Source organism: Hypanus sabinus, chromosome 7 (genome assembly GCF_030144855.1).
Source record: "Hypanus sabinus isolate sHypSab1 chromosome 7, sHypSab1.hap1, whole genome shotgun sequence".
NCBI classification, from domain to species: domain Eukaryota; kingdom Metazoa; phylum Chordata; class Chondrichthyes; order Myliobatiformes; family Dasyatidae; genus Hypanus; species Hypanus sabinus.
This window is the reverse complement of record NC_082712.1, coordinates 126,492,951-126,518,437: the sequence shown is the minus strand read 5'-3', so window position 1 is coordinate 126,518,437 and position 25,487 is coordinate 126,492,951. Positions and strand designations below refer to the sequence as shown.

Below are 25,487 nucleotides of genomic sequence, written 5' to 3'. Positions count from 1 at the left end.
TCACAACTTTCCATCAAGAAATTTTACAACTTCCCTTCAAAAGAAATTAAAGCTATTTATTTATGTACACTGGAACAAGATTCTCTGTGCAGTGGGGTAGGGGAGAAGATGATGTTACCTCATCTGCTCCACGATACGTCCTTTAAATCCTGTCACCAAACAAGAGCCACTGAATATTCATCACCTCAAGTATCTTAACTCTCAGTGCATCTGGTCTCAACACCAGTTTCAACAAAATACTAAAATACAAGATATTGTTGTCTCCATAAACTTGTCTGGTGAACAATACAGATGATAGTCCTAACTACCTCTCAGAGTAACACCTGAGGATTTCCAATTCAATTTTACACTTCCAGGAAGGATGCAATTCCTAAGGAATTACGTTCCTATTTTGTAACGTGTGCATGACACAACTGGGTAAAAGATGCTCTCTGGCTTGGATGTTTCTCACAACTTAGTAATATAACGCGCCCTCACTGCGGACAGTACAACAGCAGTGCCCTGCACTTATTTCAAAGCTTTTAACATAGTAAAGCACCCCTAGGCATTTCACCAAAAATAGGATTTTACTGTGCCGCAAAAAGCTTCCTGCTCACTCAGAGCAATGTTTTGGTGAATACTTAAAATTAACAATATATTTGGAAAAGAAAGGCCAGATATTAGAGACCTGCAAACTAATATCAGATTACTGTATACCACTGTTGTTGGCCAAATCCAAGATCCTGACAAATCACCATATTGAAGGGAGATTGAAAATCCAGCTGGATGCTGCTGCAACAACCTCTCATTCAATGTCAGCAAGAGCAAGGAGCTGATCATTGATTTCAGCATGAGAAATCAGAGGTCCTCCAGATGGAGAGGGTCAGCAACGCGGTGTTATCAACCCAGAATATCTGTCCTGGGCCCATTACAAAGAAAGCCCTGCTCTGCCTCTACTTTCTTAGAGGTTTGTGAAGGTTTGTTAATTCATCTTTAATAAACATCTATAGGTGTGTGGTGGGAAGTATATTGACTGGTTACCTCATGCCCTGGTATGAATACGCCAATGCCCTTGAACAAAAAAGCCTTCAAAAAGTAGTGGATACATCATGGGTAAAGCCCTCCCCACCATTGAGCACATCTACATGGAACATTGTTGGAAAGCAGCATCCATCATCAAGGATCCACACTATCCAGGCTGAGCTGTCTTCTCACTGCTGCCTTTCAGGAAAGAGGTACAGGAGCCTCAGGACCCACAGCACCAGGTTCAGGAACAATTATTACCCATCAATCATCAGGCTGTTGAACCAGAGGGAATAACTTTATTCATCTTCACTCCCTCCATCACTGAACTGTTCCCATAATCTATGGACTCACTTTTAAAAACTCTTCATCTCATGTTCTCAATATCTATTGCTTGTTTATTATTATTTCTTTTGTTCTTTCTGGATTTGCACAGTTTGTTGTCTTTTACATATTTGCTGTCCTTCCTGTTGAGTGCAGACTTTAATTGTATTTGTTGTATTTACAGTTAATGCCTGCAAAAATGAATCTCACGTTTGTATATGGCGACATATCTGCACTTTGACAATAAATTTACTTTGACCTTTGAACTTTGAAAGGAGTACAATGAAAGGGTGGTGACAATGCTCCGTTCAGTTTTGGGGCCAAAGTAGATTTCTAATCTAAGATGTACAGAAAACTAGCGAAAGACAAAAGTACTATTAATTCCTGATCAGTCCCCTTAATGATATAAACTACGCCGATGTTCGAAATCTATTTTATGATCAGTTTATGGTAATCAGGTATCTGTTTTCCCATCAGCTCTCCTGTGGGTTATTTGGGAAAATAAAATATATCATCTACTGTTGGATTTCTTTTTGAGATTGGATGTGGGTTCCCATGGGAAGGCTACTATTCTTTCTGGCTATACAACAGCTACCAAGTTACAGAGATAGTTCCGAACTATAGTGCTTCCATTTACCCTGTGTTTCTTGGTAAATCGTCTTGGCAGACATATACGGGCAGGGGTATAACATGTCATTCTAATGTGCCTTCAATTACTGGAGAAATTCATTAACTTTTAGCCTACTTATATTGATCATTGAGATGATTGACAATAATACCATGGTTTAGCATCAAAATCTCTTTGCCAGGAGAACAGAATATCCAGACGTATTGTGCCAGAATGGTTCTGAAATCTACTGTAGATTTGGCAAAGCTGTTAGAGGCTATTTGGACATAACTGGTATCATGTATCAGAAGATCTTAAAGGAGATATTCTATGGATTACCTTAAATCTTTCTGCAATTGTGTCTCAATAAGATCCTACCAGAATGTAATATGTAATTTGTAACAAGCATCAGGATACCATTTGCTTTCCTAATTGCTTGAGTACCAGCAGGTTATCACGGTCATTCAGGTACAAGGACATCTGGCTTCCAAAATTGTTCAGTTCTCATACTTTAATAACATCTTGTTTCTGTACTTTTTCTATCTAAGTTCCTCTTCTTTCTTCTCCTTTTTTGCCATATTTCTCCCACTCTCTCAGGAAGCCTATATCAATTTGCTTAGACCTCGAAGTTTACTTTAACAAGCTTTCACTAGGTTGTTACTATGAGCAGATGCTTTAGTTATGTCTCCTTATCTAAGCCATTGTGTCAACTGAGAACCAAGCAGTAATCTTTGACATTTGGCATTCCAGAATTGACTTAATATTTTTCCTTTTTTTTCCTTGTTGTCCAATCTTCAATCTATGTTGATACATCACCCCAATCCAATGATCCTTCTTTCTGTTTAATAACTTTATTGAAACAGATGTCTAATAATGCTATAACCTTCAACTCTGGTTTAAGTATCCAGCTCATCAAAACTATAGAAAAGTAAGTTTATAAAACATTATTTGTTTTTTATAAGCCTTCACATTTTCTGCCAAATAAGTTACGTCTTTTGAACTTTTCTGTTCTCTGTTCCACGTGGTCATAATTAAACATGCCAATTTCTCTAATGTATCTGGTGAAGTACCTCTGTTAATAGGGGATTTTCTGTCTTCCAGTCCTCAGAGGCAATTCTGCAATCAGTGGAATCTAGAAAGTCAGAACCAGAGCATCCACCAACATTATGACTATTTCTTTTAAAAGCCCAGAATGCAGACCCTAATATAATGGACTTTATGGATCTTATTTTTTATCAATTTCCCAACCACTGTTTCTTTCCTAATAATCTTCATGTTCCTCATTCTCACCGTTGATGCCCCACTATTTCTGCAAAGCTTTTTGTGTCTTCTACTGTGAAAACAATTGCAAAGTTTGTGTTTTAAGCCATTTACTTATTCCCCGTTATAATTATCCCTGTCTCTGCCTTAAGAAACTTGCATTTAAATTCATTGATCTTTTCCTTATCCGTGCTGACATTTTCTGTCAGTAGCTTGCCCCAATCAATGCATAAAGTCTATACAAGGAATATCTGGATAATTTCCAGTGCATAAGTTGAAGTGGCAAGTAGGGAATATTATTTCATAAAAGGTTTATAGAAACAAATGTACACTCTGTGTGCCCTTTAAACAAATTCCATGTATATTAAATGAGCTTTTTCATCAATTTCACACAAATTATACTGAGGCTGTATATGTGCAAAGTCTCTGAAGTATTAGCCAGTCAAGTTCAATGTATAACCAATAATACAATTTTAAACAAATACAATAAAATCTCGGCTATAAATGTGAATTGATTATTTTTCTCTGTTTTAAGCACTGATGTTGATTGATTGTTCCCTCAGAATGGTGAAGTGGAGTGCTATTACAGGCCCTGCCCGCTGTTGGAATGTGCAAGGGAGGAATGGTTTCTTGAGCCAAATCAATGCTGCTTTACCTGCCGTCAAGATAAAATTGTCAGAGGTGAGCTTGGTTCTCTAGTGATGTGCAAGTTTCATTACTATAATACTTAAGACTGAATTATGTGGCAAAATAATGGAGCTGCATAACATTTTTACATAGTCTAATTTGTTCCATGAATCTTTTCCATTCTCTCAATATTTCACATCATTCATTTGTTTTCCACCCAGTGATATTGTACTTCAGCAGGTTGAACACTGCTAACAGTGATGGTCACCACATGAGAGAGAGATCAGACTGCTCTAGAGAGTATACCAGGGAGATTTACAACGACATTGCCTAGATTGGAAAGTTTTGACCATGAGGACATCTTACACAATTCAGAGGGTTTCCTTTCGTAAGGAAGGTAACTGAGGGAAGATTTAAGTGACATAGGTAAATAGGAAGAATTTATCTTTCCTTTGCAGAAGGGTCAAAATGAAGGGAATACCACTTCAAAAATAAATAGGAGGGTTAAAGTGGAAAGGGTCAACAGGTACTTTTTACTTAAACAATGGAAGGGGTCTGAAGCTTACTAACTGAAGGGACAGTAATGGCAGCTATCTCCTTTGGATTCAGTAAGTAGTTGAGTGTGTGCTTAGCCATGAGCTACGGGACAGTGGACTTAGTGCTAGAAGATGGATATGACTGGATAGCTCCTGTGTTGTCTTTATGACAGTTATTTAGTTTATAATATTTTCGCTTAGTAATTCATTTGTTAGTATTTTCTAGTTAGAATTAGAAGTGTTTAAAGTATATTCATTGCCTGTAAAATATATCGGCATGCGATGACGTCACATCTGGTTTCGCCGCGTCTTGTGGGAAAATACCGGTTTGAGTTCAGCACGAGGGTGGGGGCTCACCACGAGGCAGACCCGAGCAGAAGTTGTTTTGCAAGCATTAGAAATCACAGTGAGAGCAATGCTGTAAGTTAATAGATAATCGATATATTGAACTAAGATGTTAACGCCGATCCTGTTAAAAGTAACGACGGTCGATAATGTTTATGTTTTCGTTAGTTAAAGAGTTGCAGATAGTTTGCATTGAAGTGTATTTAAAGTAGCCAATGGCGTAGATAAACTCTGCCAGTATACTGCACCTTAATGTAATGTAGTTATAGTCACTTTTACAAGTATTTACAATGGAAATGTGATATTAAGAAAGGAACAAATACTGTATCAATCTTGTATTGTTTTATCAACAGTTTTCACCATATGTTGATGTGAAGAGTGAACAGTAAATTGTTAATCTTACTGCGACTTTGTTTCATTGACTGTGGTTTATCTCGGCGTTTAATTCGGCGTTACATTACACCCGAACGAGAACGTTACAGCTCCTTTTGATTAGCTCAGCCATAGTGAGCTTAACTGGTTCCTGTATCAAATATTTTCTGTAATTCTTCTATGAATATTTCCATTCTGTGATTGTAATGTTCTTCAATTAGAGACAGTTCTTTTTTAAATAATTAATTACCTTTTTTCTTTAGATAGGTTATTATTATTTTTATTTTTCTCAACTCAAGCTGATAAATCTCTTCTGCCATTTTGGTGTTCTCACTTCATTGCTCATTTTTGGGTTTCTATTAATGAATGCCTCTATTGGAGCTATTGCACTGCACTGCTGTTAATGTTGTGCAGTATATTATTGTGTGTAGTTCTTCAAATGTTTCAAGTTTTCCTAAATATTGTGGTAATATAATATTGTTGAGAGCATTAGTAATTTTTTGCAAATTTAGATGAGTTGTTTTGATTTGCTGTGTAGGATCTTTTTGTTGGGTCAGTGTCTACGTATTCTGTTAGTATGGTGTTAGATTTCATCTGCAAGCTCAGCTTCATCATCAGCATTCTGCAGAGGCTTTACATCTGTGTTGTTGCTATTATCATCAGGTTGTGGAACAATCAATAAAGTAATTCTGTTTTAAATAGTGCTTTGGGAGGGGGCATCTTCATTATTTTCTTATGTAGCATTGCTGTGGTCTTTAGGTTGGTTTCTTTCTAGCTCTTGTACAACATCATGTTGTATTTGGTTTAACATGTCTCTAGGAATGAAGTTATTTTTTATTATCACTCTGCATTGATCTGCAATTCAATGTGCATTAACCTGCATGAAGGGACATTATGCAATAAACTGTTGTTGAAGTTTGCCCCGTATGCTGTCATGTCAGTCTCAAGTTCCATTACTTGATAATGTACACACATTTATGAATGTGTTTACTTCTAATGACTATTTGATGCATGTCCTTCTTCTCTTAACTGCTTGATTGGTCTCATTTGTAAGTCTGCTGCTCCTCTGAGAAACGTGCAGCAGTCACAACCTGTTGTGTTGGAGGGCTACTTTGACTGCTGGCTGAATCTGTGCTTACTGTCGTGCCCAGTGCTAGCTCCAGGCAATCCCCAGGCAGCGGCTGTATTACTCGATTCCATGGACGTATCTGGATTTCCAAAGAGAAAAAGTATAGCTTTTTAAACCTACAGTCAGGTTTTGGATTCAGTCACCCTATTATGGAGAGCAGACACTGACCAGAGTTCTGCCCAGTCCAGGCACAGATGTGCTTGGATTTGTTTCTGTTTTTCTGCATATCTACAGAGCTTTTCCCGATCCACCACCCAGGGATGTGCCATATGGGGGACAGAAAGCTGTTCACCAAAACTGTCATTATTTGTAATATTGTATTTTTATTTTTTCTCAGCTCAAGCTGGTAAAACTTGAGGCACAGGCATAGCAAAGCATACTAATTTCCCAATTGTTCAGAACTTTTGGACTATTCTAGTGGTATTTAGCATTGTGGCTGTCTGGAGATTTACCTAAATATTGCTATTGTGTAGTGACTTTGGGTTGGAACTAGTTGTAGATGTTACTATTGGGACAATACCCTGTTCATATTCCATAGTCTTTTAATTCAACACATTTCTGGTGTTTTTTGCTTGTTGATTTCTATATGTTATGTGTATTTGGAAAGACTACTTTTATTAAATAAGTTGTCCTTGCTTGTTTATCTTGTAATGTTATATCCAGATGGTTATTATGGATTGTCCTATCTGCAATAATGAATCGGCTATATTATAATTTGCAGGACTCTGACTCTAAAACTGGATCAGCTTGTATTTAAAGTATTCATATGGTGTCTCTTGTGAATTTGTATTTTAAAGCAAGATTTGGTGAATGAGGTTTGTCACTTAATTGTGCTTGTGGAAGTAATCAGATTGAGCTAAACTGCCGTAGGATCCTGTAATGTGTTGGATTGTTTCTGATTTCTCTTAGCATTTTCTCCATTTGCCTTCCTGAATTTGTTGCTCTTTAGTTACGCATTTTTGATATTTTTGTGTCAGCCACCTGATCACAAGGAAGAGGTCTTCAATTCTGAACCACGCATTTGACACTTCCTTGTTGATGTCTCATCTGCTCAAATCATTGGATTCTCTTCCATCATTCTCTTCCATCAGTTTACATTTTCTTCTACAGTAATAATTTCTTCATTTTTTTTCTGGTTGTGCTTTTATTTAAGTTCAGTAGTGTGTACTTCGTATCGGAATTGAACATGCTTGCAGGGAGTGTTGAATCCCATCTTTGTTGATGAAAATATATCCTTAGAAGTTTTATCTGACTGTTGTGTACATGTTTTATGTCTGTTATTCCTCTTCCTCCTTCTGTCAGAGGTAGCCCAAGTGCATTCAAGCGTACATAGTGTCTTCTAAAATTTGTCACTTCAATTCTCTTTTTCTTTGTAAATTTTCCAGATCAATTTCAGAACAAGATACTATGCCAAAAAAACCATCATACTCATTTCTCAATTGCTAGGCACTTTGAAACTATTCTAGTGGTTGTCAGTATTGAGGCTTCCTGGAGATTTACACGTGTATTGCAGTGTAGCCCTACAATGTAATGTGATCATTATTATTAATCTTTTTCTCAGCTCAAGCAGGTAGAAACTGAGGCACCGGTACAGCCAAATACACTCATTTGTCAATTGTTGGGGATTTCCAGATCATTCTTTTGGTGTTCAGTATTTATTATTATAATTATTCTGCTAACTTACCTTTCATTGCTGATCTTCAAAATTTAGCATTCATCTGCCATAATTTTGATGATCTGGTTTCAGAATACAGGTGGCCCCAGTTTTTCGAACATTTGCTTTATGACAGCTCACTGTTACGAAAGACCTACATTAATACCTGTTTTCGCTAACCAAAGAGGATTTTCGCTTTTATGAAAAAAGACGCCCGCTTTATACGTGTGTTTACCCCGAGAAACACTACCATGACCGTGAAGCCTTGTGCAGGCAGTTGTGTGCGCATGCATGTCCGTGCGTGCGTATGTATGTATGTATGCATGTACATGCCAATTTTTTTCCTCCAAATTGATTTTGGCTCGCTGTCTTCCCGATTTTGATAAGGAAACTACACCGAACATGCAATATTTCTACTTTATCTAGGGTGTATATTTATCATATCATTCCTGCTTTTACTATGTGTTATTTTAGGTATTATGTGTTACTTGGTATGATTTGGTAGGTTATTTTTTGGGTCTGGGAACGCTCAAAAATTATTTCCATATAAATTAATGGTAATTGCTTCTTTGCTTTACAACATTTCGGCTTACAAATGGTTTCATAGGAATGCTCTACCTTCGGAAGCCTGTATTATATTTCATGGAAATTCAAGGATTTTTATTTAATGAATAAATATCTTCTTATTTAGTCCCCTGGGGGACTTAATTTCACTTTATTTTGTCAATTCTGAGGGGAATGATGGAAAAATATATGCTGGCACGAATTCATACAGACAATACCTGATTCAAGAGTGAAGATTTAAGTTTGTTTAATGTCATTAACTGTACAGAAGTGTATGGGGAACAAATTAATTGTTGCTCTGGATCCAGTGTAGCACCAAAAAAAATCACAAAACATAAAGAACAAAATAATAACAATAAAAACACACAGAGCAATATACAAATACATAACATAGCTTATATACATTGACTTATATCCATGAAGTGATGCTAGGCTGTACATAAGGTGACTGACAGTGGTGGAGTTAGTGAGTGGAGGCACTGATCAGCTTTACTGCTTGGGGAAAGTTACTGTTTTTGAGTCTGGTGGTCCTGGCGTGGACGGTATGTAGCCTCATCTATGATGGGAGTGGGACAAGCAGTCCTTGAACAGTGTGGGTGGGACCTTTCATGATGTTACTGGCCCCTTTTCAGCATGTTTCTGTATACATGTCCTTGACAGTGGGTAAGATGGTACCAGTGATACACTGGACAGTTTCCGTACCAAGCAGTGTTGCAGCTTGTTAGGGTGCTCTTTACTGTGCATCAATAGAATGACATGAATATAGATGTGCAAAGTCCAGCTCTCGTCAGCCTCCTCAGAAAGTAGAAGAGTTGATGAGCTTTCTTGACAGTGTAGGATGTGTTCTGGACCATGACAGGTTGTGTCTGATGTTAGCTCCCAGGAGTTTGAAATGTTTTGCAATTTCCACTACTGTTCCCCTGACATAAAGCGGGTTGTGAGTTCTCCTGAAGTTGAGAACCATCTCCTTCACCTTGTGACATTAAAGAAGAGGTTACTTGCCTGGAACCAAGCTTCAAACTCTTCCACCTTCTCTCTGTAGACATCTCATTGTTGTGTCAGTGAACTTGACGATGTGATGGCTCAGCTGTTTGACGGTGCAGTCATGTGTGAGCAGAGTGAACAGCAGAGGGCTTGTTGCTTCAACCAGGTCTGGTTATACCATTTAAATTTGGACGTAACTTAGAGAAATGGTTGTTAATAACCAATGAGAAATGTAACTATCCACTTTAATTTCATACCTTTTGTCCCTGGTAGGCTGTTTCATAGATGACAATGGAATCGAGTTTCCAGTTGGACAGATATGGTCACCTGGCGACCCCTGTGAAGTGTGTGTGTGTCAGGTGAGTCCAATCAGGAAAAATAATCTAAAGATGTTGAGAATGGAGGGTAAGCCTCCAATCATCAAATAGAATCTCTAATTTTGACTGTTCGAATATCATTACAAAGTGCTGGAGGAACTCAGCAGGCCAGGAATATCTATGGAAAAGAGTAAACAGTCGACATTTTGGATCGAGACCCTTCATCAAGACCTGAGTCCTGATGAGGGGTTTCTGCCCGAAATGTTGACTGTTTTCCCTTTTCCATAGATGCTGCCTGGCCTGCTGAATTCCTCCAGCAATTTGGGTGTAGTACTTTGATTTTGAGCATCTGCAAATATTCTCTAGTTTGAATATCATACATGGCTCATGGTGCTGAATGAGAATAATATGTTATTATGCTGAGAGTGCATGTTGTTCAGACCGCAATTGGAAACGTATGCATATTTCAGTGAATGCTTACTCACGATCACTTTCACCATTAAGTTCCTGTTTAGGGGCATGACCTGCACATTGGTGTGTTTGCCCTCCCTTTCTCATGGCAGATTTGCACACAGATTGGTATCTGGAAATCCATCAGTGAGAAAACATATTGGCTGTTGTTTCCCAGTCTCTCATTCTGGTGGCCACACATTGGTTTATGTCACAGTTTTAGGTGTGGTTTATTGTCTCCTGGATGTTTTATGTTCTCTGTTCTCATTGTCTCTTCCATTTCAGGCAGATGGTTCAATTGTCTGTAAGAGGACTGAATGCCTTGAGACATGTGCACACCCTATACTAGTTCCTGGCCAGTGCTGCCCTGACTGTTCTGCAGGTGGCTTTTCAATTACATATGAATCAACCCATGTTCTTGCTGGTGTGGATAGTGCTTGTGTCTGTATTTTTGTGACTGTGTATCGAGTACATTACTGTCTTTGCAGATGATTACATTTGCTCATTCAGTTTTTGCTCCATTCCTTTTCTGACTTAGGAAGGTATTTCCCAGGTGGTAGTTTCCATCATTTTTACTGACTATGCTCAAGGATCTAAATTCGGTTCAAATTAGAGTGAGACTAAACCAAATTGTTAACTGGCTGGTTTAATTTTATGCATTAATTGTCTTCATCAGCAACGCTGTCAGGGCGATTTTGCCGGCACTGCGTGGACAAAATGTTATTTCTAATTGAATCCACTTCCACAATCTTACACTCATAAGCTCTTACACTTTGCTGTTTTTTGAAGGTGTGCTGCCTGCCTTTTATTCTCTTTTGTTATCATTTTAGTTCACCTCTGCTTTTCATTCTCTTCCACTGATACCCTCTGGTTGTTAGAGTTGGGTCTACCACTGGTACGAGGAAAAGTGTATGTGAGACAATGTTTACTAGCCCTTCACCACAGAGCAAGTTGCAAAGCCTTTTTGTTATGATTTAGACTGCAGGGCTGATATGGGTGCATAAGCCCTTGGTTATTTTTCACGTAAAGTTTTCATTTTCCTTTTTTGCTCACAGTATGTGGGTGAGGTCAATATTTATTTCCAATATTGCTTACCTTTGGGAAGCTGGATAGTGAGCCACCTTCTTAAACTGATGCAGTGCATATAATGAAGCAATTTGGCTTTGTCTCACTCTAATTTGAACCTAATTTAAATCCTTGAGCATAGACAGTAAAAACAGTGGAAACAACCACCTGTGAAATATCTTCCCAAGTCAGAAAAGGAATGGAGGAAATACGAACAGGCAGAAAAGCTGTTAGATAGGGTATTCCAAGATTTTGATGTAGCACAGCAGAGGGACACAGTTCCTTTCCAAACTAGGGTGAAGTCAGATTTTTGATGGTGATGTCCCCACACAGCTGCTGGCCCTTGTCCTTTGTTAAGTTACTGTGATGCATTTTGTGGATAGAAGACACTGCAGTCAGACTGTACCGATCTATATCCAGTTCGAGAAGAGCATGTTTTTGAAGTGGAGGGTGGGGTGCTGAGCAAATGGGTTGCTTTGCCCTTTTCTGAAGGTTCTTGTTTTTGGAGTTGCATTTACCCCAGCAGGTGCTGAGTAATTCCAGCAAAACGTCTAGGATCAATGGCACTGCTATGTGTCAATGACAGCCACGGTACCTCCAGTAGTAGCAGGCAGCCCTTGATCCCAGGGGATCACGGGTTTGCACCTCTGTGTCCTCTCCAGGACGTGAGCCTGGGCGGGAAGATTTGAAGAACCGCTGTTGCCCATGCAGCGGGTTCCCCCCCTCCACATCACTGATGTAGTCCAAGGGAAGGGCAAGAGCCGATACAGCTTGGCACCAGTGTCGTTGCAGAGTTTGCCAGAGTGAAGTTGTAAATGTCATCAAAATGCCTTAGGGACCCCGGCTCTGGATTTCTTCCTCAGGGTTTACTCCGGAAGACTTTCCCGTGGGTGGGTATGGCCGCAAGTTTTCCTTCTCCTAGGCAGGCTGCCGTCCAAGGCTGACGAGCCCCACCTGCCTGAAGCAACTGGTTTTGAGGCACCAGTGGTCCACTTTTGCCCCTTCACTTGTCAGTAGCAACAGTTCCACCGGGCCACACGTGAAGGCCAAGGGTGGCACTTGTTTATCAAATGCTGTTAGAGTTGCACGCCATTTGGAGCACTTTATAGGTAGTGGTAGGGAATACCCACTATGACAATCCCTGGCTATGACAACCTTAGTAATCAACTTAATTACTGAAAATCCATAGGGATTAATATTACCAAACGTAATTACTATCGTCATTGTTGATTGGTAGTTATGGCATTTGTGTTAAATCTAACACTAACACTTTTATTCTTCTTATAGGTTGTGCCTATGGTGGGATGATCTATCAGAATAATGAGACCTTTCCCTCATCTGTAGACTCTTGCCTCACCTGCATCTGTCTGGTGGGTGTGTACGCTTCTTTCATATTCCAAACCTTATTCATTTTTATCACTTTGATATTTTTACAAAGATTAAGACTTTGGATTTCAATAAAGCTAATGTTTTAATTGTGTGATTTGACTTTGGGCTGCTTGTAGCTTGGATTTCATTTACTTTTACAGTTTTATGGAGTGACAGGATGCATCTGGAAAAGGTTATTATCAAATAATAATATTGCTGCATTTGTAGTTTGTCACAATCACACTGACATGCTTTATCTCCTGGTGAGGAAGTTTGCAAAATAGTCAAAGGGTTTTCTGCGCAGGATGGTTGGTGTGGGTGGTTGGAAATTTGTGACTGCTAAGTGAAAGCTATTCAGTTAAGAATTCAGAGTAAATTGACAATCAGGCATGACCCAGGTCATTTCTTGCTCTATTTATAGTACAGTCCTATTATATTATTCTGGTTTTATTACTACATTTCACCATTTGCTGTATTATTGTCTTCAGGTCATATAGACCCATTAGAACTAACTGCAGCATCACCTAACATTCTGTCCTGTTTCCCTTCCACAGTCTGGCTCTGCCGCCTGCTCTCCTGTGGAGTGCAAAGTTCACTGCGCCTATCCTTTCCATTCTGAAGGCGAGTGCTGCCCCCTTTGTATGGGTATGTGCTATTACAGTATCCCAGATATTCTGCAGCAGTTGAGGATTGTGAACTGTAACTCGGAACCCTTTGTGGTACTTCTCAGCTGTATACCGACCAAATAACATCCGCTGTTGGCCACAGTAGCTGTCAACCAATCGGGACAATGGGGTTATTTCATTAGGCCTCAGCTGACTGATATTAGCCAAACTGCCTTTTGATGACCACTGTATATTGTTTCCTGGAGTGTGTGTGTGTGTAGACAGAAATAATGCCAAGATGTAATGCATTTCTACAGAGGAATATACACTATCCAGGCTAACTACAATGCAATGATGGGAATGCGTTTTTAGAAGAATACTTTTAGGCCTGTAGATAAATTTTATGAAAAGGAACAGATCAGCAAGAAGAACATAATTTGCAAGACTTCAACTTCATTGACCTACAGAAAGAGAAACCTTTGTTCCAGTAGATTTGACAGACAGTGTGGTTGATGAGGAGTGGGGAAGTCATGGTGCAGGTTTACAGAGTATTAGTTAGAACACACTTGAAGTATTCTATACAGTTCTGTGAACCATCATCGGAAACCCCATGCGATACTTGGCAGCTGTATACCCATTCTCTTTCTGGCCACATACTAAGCAAGAATAAGATAATAATGAAGAGAGTGCAGAGGAGATTCACCAGGAGGTTGGAACAGACGGCTGTACTTATAAAGGAGAGAATGGATAAGCACGGTTTATTCTCACTGAAACATGGGCTGAAGGGTGACCTCATAGAGATTAATAAAATCATGAGGGGCAGAGATGGTATAAATAGTAAGAACTATTTTCCCAGTTCAAGGGCACAGGGTTAAGGTGTGAGGGGTGAAATTTCAAGAATATCTGAGTTAGATAATCACAGAGATCTGTAATGAGCTATCAGAGGAGGTGCTGGTAGCAGATACAATTACAATGCTTAAAAAGTGTTTGGACAGGTACTTGGATAGGAAAAGCACAGTGCAATGTAGGCAAGTGGGATGAGCATAGACAAGCACCATGGACGGCATGTACGAAGTACGTCAAGTTGCTATACGTCTCTGTGATAAATCCTTCGATCCTCCTCAGCTCCACCAGTGGTAGGGACAACGATGTAGGAAGAAACTAAGGAGGAATTTACAGAGCAGATGTACAAACTCCACACCGTGAGCATTGGAGGTCGAGATTAAACCCGGGTCACTTGAGTTCAAACTGCTGTGCTGTCCAGTGGAAACCCAGTCATCTTTGTGTAGCTTTGTAAAAGCAAGATACTTACTATTATTTTGTTTGTGCATGATTGGAAATGTGGCATGGAACTCACGTGACTGGCTTTATTCATATATGGAATGAGTAATAATGGTTACCCAAGGCAAGATCAGAATTGATAGCTTATTTTAAATGCCTTGTAAAAGGTAATAATGCGGTGTATTGAAATGGTGATCCTTCTTGGTGATGTCCAATAGGGAGCTGCAAGATATAGAACTAGTGATTTTTTTGTAAATTGAGATAGTTTTAGTGACTGTGGTTCAATTGCACTTGTGAAAAGGCATTTGGAAGAAATCTGAGCTCCAGATAGAATCTTTGATTTCACAGTAGACTCGTGATATTCAAAGGCTACCTGGTTTAAGGATGCCTCTTTTTTATTTCCAGGATAGTAAGCAGGCAGAAAGTAATACAGACTACAGAAGCTTTGTGACTGGCTATCAAATCTACCCATACTATCCTTTCACCTTAACAGTCACATGCTTACGGATACTGATTATACCGATTCAACATTAAGCCTGACCGTCCTCCTCAGGCACAAGTTAGTCAAATGACAAGTTCTTTCTTCTTCTGATTTAATGGTGGTTGGCAGTCCGATTTAAAGGTACATTACCACCACCAATTGGACTGGAGTGTGGTGTAGAGAGTTGGGAAATAAAACCCCCACTCATGCTTTATTAAATGAAAACTAAATTACCTCAAAAAGCCATATAGATTGTAAATAATGAAAGACAATATTGTGAATAAAATTAAAAGTCACTTCCATAACTTAAAGTTTTTAAATGAAAACTTTCAACCCCCAAAAACAGTACTGCAGCCTGCGTTTGCTTTCTTCTGCCTTATATGCTTCACAATGTGAAAGAATGTGTTCAACCATTTCAAAATAATGACAGCACTGACATACCCCAGAATGATGTTTTCCAAAATGATATAAGGAATCATTAAGTGCAGTAGGCCCAATTCTAAGTCAAATCAATATAATTCCTTCCCTTCTTGTTTAATGATAAGTCCTCCTGGAGACAACTCCTTATATACCCTCTCAAGTGAGCGGGGCATGGGTGGGCTTAATGCTCAGTCCTGGTTAGCTGGATCTGAATTGCCTATCCTGATTGGTTATTTGAATTGGCCTTGCTCTGATTGGTTGATTTTTTTTAGGCCAAACCCTTTTTAGAAATGCGTGGACGCAGACTGCAACTATCTCTACACTCCTTAAAACATACATTTTGATCCCCATATGCTCCTTCTCCAGTGATACCCTAATTCTCCCTAATCTTTCTCTTGTAGGCATTCTCTTCCTTGCCAAGGATGTTGGTTTCCTCAAACGTTGGTCTACATGAGCATGATAAGAAGTATTCACTGATCCTACTTCACTCTGCTCTCAAGTTTTTATAAGGCACACTTACGTTCTGCTATCCTGGTCTTCAATGGCCTTCCAGTCTCATCGATATATATATTTTTGGCATGGTAATAGAAGTGTGGAGTACACAACTCCCTGATGCAGGGTTTGGCCTAATAAATCAACCAATCAAACTAACCACTCAGGAATAGGCAATTCAGTAGCAGCCAATCAGGATTGAGCATTAAGCCCCACCAATGCCCTGCTCACTTGAGAGGGTATACAAGGAGGTATCTCTAGGGAGACTTGTCATTTGTCTACCCTGTGCCTGAGGAAGACAGTCAGGTTTACTGTTGAAATGTTGCTATCAGTATCTGTAAGTATGTGACTCTTGAGGCCAAAGGATAGTATGGATAGAAAGCAATATTATCCCACATCAATGAAACTTCTCCTCTTTGTATCTAACTTTTTCCAGTTATTGATTAATAAATAGGGAAAAGGTGAATTGTATGGAACCAATGAGAGAATGCACAATCAGAGGTCAGTTGTCCATAGAACTGCTTTATGCCAACAGGGAATGGGGAGAATGATTAAATATGCTGATGATGATGCTGTTCTGATCAAGTCCTCTGTTAGCAATTGAGCCCTGCATCCATGAAACGATGTCTGGGTTCCCAGATTAAGAATGTAAGCTACTAAATGACTATGCTGTCCTTGGAAAATGTGTTATACCTTCCAAAGCTCCAGGTTATACTGCTGTGCGTATACTGTAATCAACTACATGCCTTTTTTAGGTGAAAACAGAAGATGTCTCCAGGAATAATGCCTGTTCTTTTTCCTGTGTCATGGTGTGACTGCATCTGGCAACCCAATTGACAGAAATCAGAGTTCTGTGTTCTACCAACTGCTTGGGATGAACCAGATGTGTAATATTGTTATCTTAAATTTCTAATATGTTCAGCTTTCCATTTCTATCAATTTTGCTGAAATCTGAATAATTCTGCATTGGCTATGACTGCATTCAGAGAAATGTCACTGGCCCTGGCATGATTAAGTATTGGTAAAGTAACAGAATCGTTGAAAAGTACTGGACAGTAAAAGCAATCCAACACCACATCCCAAAGGAGCATAGCTTGAGAAATATTAATCAACATGCACAAAGTAGTGAAAGTTGATCATCCAGCCACACCTTGTGATCCAACTTCACACACCTACCTTCTCCTCTGTGTCCAGTGCTCCATCCTAAACCCTTTTATTGCTTTCTGCCCTCCTTGCTGCCTCTAATGACCGGATTCTTTCTTCAACACCTGCTATCTTCTTTTCAACCCTGTCCAGCTTATACATTAGGCACATCCCTTTGATTTGCTTTGGCGTTCAGAGTTTCTGAGTGTTGAATTTTACCTTTGTATTTGGAATAGCCTAACTTTCTCCTGAATATAGATGAACAAAATGGGGGTGCGAAGTTAATTAGTCCATTTCACATGAAGGGAGATGCATTCCCTCCTGATTTTATGCATCACTAAGCTTGATGGAAGTCTCAGTGTAGTTTGTCCATCTCCATCTTCAGTAAATCGTATCCCTAAGAGCTGGAGGAATATTCTCAAACTAAGTGGTGTAACAATTCCTCACCCCCTGTGTATAACTGAATAGTTTTGCCAGAAAATGAGACAGTGAAGTGTTCAGATACTGAGTTCGTCCTTATTGTGGCACATTTACATTCATGTGCTCTTTCCCTTTCAGACTGCAACTATGAAGGGAGGAAGGTCACCAATGGCCAGACGTTTCAGCCTGAGAACAGACCCTGCCACTACTGCATCTGCCAAGTAAGTTCTACTCTGAGAAGATGTTCTCTGATTCCTATGAGACGACCAGGGACAAGCAGTGATGTTTACTGCAGGGAAAAATCAAGATGGTTCGGAGGGTGGGATGGAACAGGACACCTGGTGAACAGGTGGGGAAAGCACACCAGCCAGAGCAGAATAGCTCAGTGAGAGGAAACTGGCTGAATGTTCATGTTGGATTGCAATTGATCAGTGCTGTAACTATTTGCTAAATGAACAAAAGAAAAGTTTGTATTATTAACACATAACTTGTGTTTATGTTAAACTGGAGATGCAGTACAAATCAACATTTAGTCCCAAATAACCTATTAGTAAACGCTGGCTTTAGAAGTATTATTGCTAGCATCTGTACTTAAAGTAATTATTTAAAATGAAGCTATTAGGATGCTTTTGAAAGTTGTTTTTCCATCATTTATGATTTTTTAGATCTGCTCTGATCTTTCCATCTTTCTGTGTCTGGTAATGCCTTGTCACTCATCGGTTTTGCTCGTGTTCCTCATTACAATACTCTTTTCTGTTAATTGCCTCACTCTCATTTGCTCTCACTTTTTCTCTTGTTCTCAGTCTTTCCTTTACTCTCCCTCTCACATGCTACTCACATCACCTGCACTTTCTCTGGCTGCTTCGCCTCCACTAACACCACTGCTCAATTTCTGCTTGACTGTCTTAAACAGATGGGAGAAGTAAGCTGTGAAGTTCAGGAGTGTGAGCCCCCTTCCTGTGATCATCCCCATTCTGTCCCAGGCGACTGCTGCCCGACATGCTCAGGTAAGATTAAACACTGCTGGTGTTGTATCCACCAGCTGGGGAACCAGTAGCAGTGAAGTCCACGTGTGTTTTCCTTCCACCAGTAGAAACTAAAGATTGAAAGCAGTGGACTTCCTTTTCAGATCTGGGAACATTTAATTAGGAAGATTTTAGGGTAAGATTGATAATAATGTTATTTACATTGCGAGGAATTGTGGGAGAGAGGGGTGGGGTGACCAAAAGACCATTGACCATAAGATAGAGCAGATTGACTTTACCTCACTATTCCATCATTTCTGATTTACTATCCCTCTCAACCTCATTCTCCTGCCATCACCCTGTAACCTCTAACACCCTTACAAATCAAGAATCTATCAACCTCCACTTTAAATGTACCCAAAGATTTGTCCTCCACAGCCATCGGTGGCAAAGAATTCCACAGATTCACCACCCTCTGGCTAAAGAAATTCCTCCTCATCAGTCTCTAAAAGGATGTACTCTGAGGCTATGCACTCTAGTCCTAGACTCTTCTAACAGTGGAAACATCCTCTCCTTGTCCACTCATTCTAGGCCTTTCAATATTCAGTATGTTTCAATATGATCCCCTTCGTTCTTCTGAGCTCCCAATGGCTACCAGGCTCAGAGCCATCAAACATTCTTCATATGTTAACCCATTCATTCCTGAGATCATCCTCACGGAATTCCTCTGGACCCTCTCTAATGCCAGCACATTCCTTCTTGGGTATGGAGCCCAGAACTGCTCACAATGATCCAAATGCAGTCTGACCAATGCCTTATAAATCCCAAGAATTACATCCCTGCTTTTATATTCTGGTCCTCTCAAAATGAAGCTAAAATTGAATTTGCCTTCCTTACCACTGATTCAATCTGCAAGTTAACCTCGAGGGAATCTTGCATTCAGACTCCCATCAGATTTATGAATTTGTTCCTTATTTATAAAATAGTCTATACCTTTATTCCATCTACCAAAGTGCATGACTATTCACATCTCCACACCTGTTTTCCATCTGCCACTTCTTTTCCTATTCTCCTAATATGTCCTCGTCTTTCTGCAAACTCCATGCTTCCTCATTCCACCTGCTTCTCCATCTATCTTTATGTTGTCTACTGACTTGGCCACAAAGCCAACAATTATGTTGTCCAAATTATTGACAAAACATGAAAAGAAAAGACCTAAGCACAGTCCTGTGCAGACACCACTACTCAGTAACAGCCAACCAGAAAAGTTCTCTTTTATCTACTCTGCGCCTCCTGTAGAAGAGGAAGTCGGAGATAGGGTGAGGTACGGGGACAGCACAGTAATGTAGTGGTGGGCACGACACTTTACAGTACCGGTGAGCGAGTTCAATTCCTACCACTACCCATAAAAAGTTCTTACGTTCTCCCCATGACCATGTGGGTTTCCTCCAGGTGCTCCGGTTTCCTCTCACAGTCCAAAGACCTACCAGTTGGTAGGTTAATTTGTCATTGCAAGTTGTCCCATGATTAGGCTAGAATTAAATCAGGAAATTGCTGGGTCCTGTGGCTCAAAGCGCAGGAAGGACCTAGTCTGCTCTGTATGTTAATAAATAAATAAGATTCAAAGTCCTTACTGGCAGTGGAGCCAACTGGAACTAAATGATGAAGACAAGTGAATAAGAAAAGATGTGACTGTAAGGTGTAATTCGGGAGTGAAGGGTGAAATGTAAAATTTTAGAAAAGCAGAGCAGTTAAAAAGAAAGACTTCAAATGCTGAAAATGCCCGAGAAAAGTTTGTAACAGCTGATCATCTGATCCAAAAACTTCAATGATAAGCTTGTATTGAGCATTGTTGGAATAGGAAACAACAAGGGCAGGATGGAATTGGGATGCATTATTAAAAAGGACAGGTAACTTCAGGCTTGGATTCTTTCTCATAGGCTGAACAGCACTGTTCCGCAATCTGGTCACATACAGTATCTGCTTCTGGTTTCCATGATACTAGGGAAGCTCTATAGTACATACTGTATAGAATGTAGTATGCTGCAATTGTAAGGAATACTCTATGGTCTACGCACAAACAGCTGGTTCAGCTGGTCATTGCATATATTCTGTGAGTGGTAGAAAGGGGAGAAGGAAAAGGGCTGGCATTGCATTCTCTGATGGTTGTACAGGAAGATGTCATGAAAAAGAATGGGTTTAGTTGGAGTTGGAAGAACGAATCTGACCCTAAAGGAATGGTTTCTTTTAATGGATAGAGGAAGATGTGTCATCTGGTGGTATCATGTTGAAAATTGTAGAAATTCTGAACAATGATCTTTTGAATATGGAGACCAGTAAGATAGCGGCAGTCTCGGACGCAGAGACCACTCCAAGTCCAATCGAAGGTGTATTTACACATCTTGTATGCCTTTTTTCATGATCATAAGTCACTGTGATTGTATTTTTGAAAAAAACCCAACAGGTACTGCAGGACTATTCCATCAATAGCTCTCAATAGCGATGGAACTACATTTATTATGTACTGTTGTTGCATTGTCTCCTGGACTTGTGTACCATTGGATGGAGCACAGTGCAAGTAATTGTCTTGGACATTAACATTGTGATTGCAAAATCCTGTTGGACTTTGGTAATGTAGAATACTGCAAGTCTCGTTCACTCCTTCATTAGTGAGCCCGATGGAGGTGCAGCTGCGTTGCCTCAGTTCTGGCAAGGACTTTTCTCCCCATCTCCCGTGAGAAATATTTTGATAAAATGATTGACTCCACTATGGTATTGTGTGTCATACAGTTCAGAAACATAATGATCAGAATTAATGTTTTGGTATCGATTCTTTGTAAGTCTGGTTGAGTTTGATGACTAGTCTGAATTTTCACTTTCAAAATTCTTGATACTTCAAGTTCATCTGGTGATTGCTAATGTGGTCAACTTATGTTAAAGTGAGGTTTTCATTCTAAAAGCTTCAAAGATGGCAATTAATTAGTGTTGATATCAAGAAATGGTTTAAGAATGTGATGTGCCAACTGTTGGTTAGGCCATCCTTTTATCAGGGATTGAACAGGCCTGTGCCAGAAATGATCATTCCGAACACTTAGTCCCAACCACTTCTAACTGGAATTACAATCCTCACCATGTCTTCTTTACACTTACTGCTTATTAACAGACCTGTGGTCATATTTAAGACCACTGCCTTCTTACGCATTTGAAATACTCAAGATCTTTGTGAATAAACTTTAAATTTTAAAAAAAACATAAACAGTCAAATATATTGTAACAGTCTGCAAAAGCCAGACAAGTAATATACATTACTTTAAGCCTGGCCCATGCCACTCTTAATCTTTGGCCTCCTGTACCAGACAGGAATATTGCTCCACAAAGGTAATAAGCATTGCTATTAAGATGGCCTCCACAGAGCATATATCGGTTTATAGTCCACTCTGAATATCAAGTCCAGTCAAGTCACTTTATTGTCTTTTCGACCATAACTGCTGGTACAGTACACAGTAAAAATGAGACAATGTTTTTCAGGACCATGGTGTTACATGACACAGTACAAAAACTAGACTGAACTACATAAAAAAAAAACAGAGAAAGCTACACTAGACTACAGACCTACACAGGACTACATAAAGTGCACAAAAACAGTGCAGGCTTTACAATAAATAATAAACAGGACATTAGGGCAAGGTGTCAGTCCAGGCTTCGGGTATTGAGGAGTCTGATAGCTTGGGAGAAAAAACTGTTACATAGTCTGGCTGTGAGAGCCCGAATGCTTCGGAGCCTTTTCCCAGGCAGCAGACTCTTCTCCAGAGCCTGCTTTACTTAAACATAAAATGGATTGATGCTTAATCAAGACCGATATTTTAGAAATTATCTGCCACTTGAATCTTTGTAAAACTCCTACATCCTGCACTTTGCTAATTCTGTTGTAATAGACATCTTGGTACTTTATTATCTCCCCATTGTCAGCCATGTTGTGAATTTTCAAGCCATGTCTCTGTATTCCCTCCCACCGACTGTCCCCAACCCACGAGCTTTGCAACTTCTTTCTCTTTCCCCTTTAAGGTACTTCTTAAGAATTGCTCAGCAATGGAACATTTGATCAACTGCATGATTGTCTCTTCTTATTGCTCCCTGCCAAAATGTGTCGTATAGATACATTTTGCTAAAATAAGTGCTATATAAATAGAACTTGGTGCAGTTCTCTCTTGTATTGCTTCTGGCTGCCTGATCATTTTTTAAACTTTGTGTTATTGTCTAAGTGTAATTTAATTACTATGAACTGATGTTTGTGCACATTATAATCTAGTATACAGTGTGTATCTTAGTTATTAAATGAAACTGCTATTTTTCTAACCTGCGTATTTGCACATTTTCCGTAGTGTGTCTGTACGATGGTCAGATTCTGGAAGATGGGGGTTATTACATCTCAGCTGCAGACCCTTGTGTTGTCTGCCTTTGTACGGTAGGTGATCTGAATAATTATTACCCCTGTCCATCAGGGTCTTCAACTGAGGAGATAACTTCAAACAATTTCACTCACCTCAACACTGAACTTGTTCCCACATCCTATAGGCTCACTTTCAAGGCCATTTCATCTCATGGTCTTGATGTTTATTGCTTTATTATTATTATTGTTAGGTTCTTTTTATTTATTATGAATGCCCACAAGAAAATGAATCTATGTTCTTTCATAATAAATTGAAGATATGAAAAATGAATTTTGAACTTCAGTTATGCATGTGAATAATGCTTGTGATTTTTACAAACGTGAAGGATATGTACAGAGTTGGTACAGAAAACACTGTTCACATTGATGGAATATGTATTTAGAATGAAGATAATTGGCAGAAGAGCCATAGTAATGAGGAAAACCTTCTTTATGCAATAGTAGTTGGAATTAATTTTGACGTTCAGGAGGGAGCTAATTTGGTTTAAAACAAAATGGTCAACAGGGAGAGCGCTGAGAACACCAAACACAATTCCAGCTTCTCTGATCTCCTGAGTCTCTAGAGAACTTTTATCCAGAGCCAGCAAGAGCTTGATGGGACAAAAGGACTCCTGTGCTGTAAGCTTCCTATGAAAATCAATTTTGTCTAAAATAATTAACTAAACATAAATGGAATAGCTGGATCAATGGGATTAATCATGGAGATAATTTCAATTAAGTGGATTAAATGATTTTAGTTTTGCTTTAGGCTTCCATCTAACGCCTGTTTACACAGAGCTGTCCATGGGGATTTTAAATTGCTGTGGTAGAATAAATTGTACAGGATCTGTGGATTTGATGTGGCAACCTTTTCATTCCAACTTTACTTGCATTCATCCACAAGGTAATCATGAATGCTGAATGTGAGTCTAGAGTTATTTTGTCAGTTATTTCCTGACCTGCTGGACATTTCCACTATTTTCTTGTTTTTTATTTTAGCTTTTGATAGAACATAGTCCCTTTGGGCCATCATATCTGTGCAGACCATACTGCCGATCTAACTAATCCCACCTTCTTACACATTGTCCGTATCCCTCTAATCCCTATTTGTCCATACTGTATGCCTATCCTAATGCCTCTTGAATGTTGCTTTTATATCTGCATATACCACCTCCCCTGAGAGGCACTAAACTCCAAGCTTTCTTCCTCTCAACTTAAAGCTATGTCTCCAGGTGCTTAACTCCTAGGGATAAAAAATCTGACCTTATTAATGCCTGTCATAATTTTGTATGCTTCCAGCAGGTCATCCTTCAGCTTCTGGTGGTGCAGGGAAAGCAATCTAAGTTTGGCCATTTTTACTTTGTTCTTCACTCTAAGTAATGTCCTGATGAACCTTTTCTGCCCCTTGTCCAAAGCCTCTGTATCCCTCCTTTCGTGTGCTGACTAGAACCGCACAGTGGCTTAATCGAAGTTTTATGCAGCTGCTACATGAGTTGACAGCTTCTGTACTTGGCACCCTGGTTGATGAAGACAAGTCGCCTTGTGCCTTCATTAGCTCTCTATTCCCTTGAATTGCTGCTTTCGGGGAGCTGTTACTCTCAGATCAATAATGCAACATATCCTGCCATTTACTGTATGCTTTCCTCTTGTGTTGACCCCTGAAAGTGGGATGCCTCAAACATCCCTATGGCTCAGAAGGGAAGGGAACTGAAAAGGATGGCAGCAGTAATAGGGGACTCTTTAGATAGGGCGACAGATAGGCGATTCTGTGGACACGAATAAGAAACATGGATGGTCATTCACCTCCCAGGTGTCAAGATGCATGATATTTCTCAACATGTCCACAATATCCTGAAAAGGGAGGGTGAGTAGCCAGACCTTGTGGTACATATTGGTACCAATGACATGGGTAGGAAAGGGGAGGTGGTCCTGAAAACAGAATACAGGGAGTTAGGATGGAAGTTAAGAAACTCAAGGGTAGTAATCTTGGGATTTCTACCTGTGCCGTGCAATAGTGAGGATAGGAATAGAATAAGGTGGCAGATAAATGCGTGGCTGAAGAATTAGAGTAGGGGGCAGGTTTTTTTTTTCTTTTTTTGGATCATTGGGATCACTTCTGGGGCAGCTGGGACCTGTACAAAAGGGACAAGTTGCACTTGAATCCAAGGGGGACCAATATTCTTGCAGGCAGGTTTGCTAGAGCTATTGTGAGTGGTTTAAACTAATACAGCAGGGGAATGGGAACCACTATGAGCCAGCAGGTTTACAAGTAGATGACGGGTGAATCATGAACTTAAGGAAAGACAAGCCAATGATTGTGTACAAAGGCAGACAGAGCAGAGTTAAATTGTACCACAGGGGCAAAATTCAAAAGGGCGAAGAATGCAGGACTGAAGATTCTGTATTTAAATATGTGTAGTGTTTGGAATAAGGCGAACAAACTCGCAGCACAATTAGAGGCTGGTTGGTATGATATTGTGGGCATCACTGAGTCGTGGCTCAAAGAAAACCATAGTTGGGAGCTTAAGATCAAAGGATATACTTTGTATCAAAAGGACAGACAGGAAGACATCAGCTGTGGTGTGGCTCTGTTGATAAGAGATGGAAATACTACTTTAGAAAGAGGTGACATAGGGTCAGAGAAAGT

General features: G+C 39.6%; 1 protein-coding gene across 1 annotated transcript in view; it reads left to right on the top strand.

Annotated features, from left to right (window-relative positions):
* Positions 1-25,487, top strand: part of LOC132397542 (kielin/chordin-like protein) — a gene marked incomplete at its 5' end in the record, with an annotated part of 349,645 nt that overhangs the window by 283,730 nt on the left and 40,428 nt on the right. The window contains 8 exons of the mRNA XM_059976368.1: positions 3,757-3,874; positions 9,678-9,763; positions 10,457-10,553; positions 12,524-12,606; positions 13,159-13,249; positions 17,585-17,667; positions 18,360-18,453; positions 22,794-22,876. Of these exons, the coding sequence (XP_059832351.1) occupies positions 3,757-3,874; positions 9,678-9,763; positions 10,457-10,553; positions 12,524-12,606; positions 13,159-13,249; positions 17,585-17,667; positions 18,360-18,453; positions 22,794-22,876 (735 nt within the window). The remainder of the gene's footprint in view (positions 1-3,756; positions 3,875-9,677; positions 9,764-10,456; positions 10,554-12,523; positions 12,607-13,158; positions 13,250-17,584; positions 17,668-18,359; positions 18,454-22,793; positions 22,877-25,487) is intronic.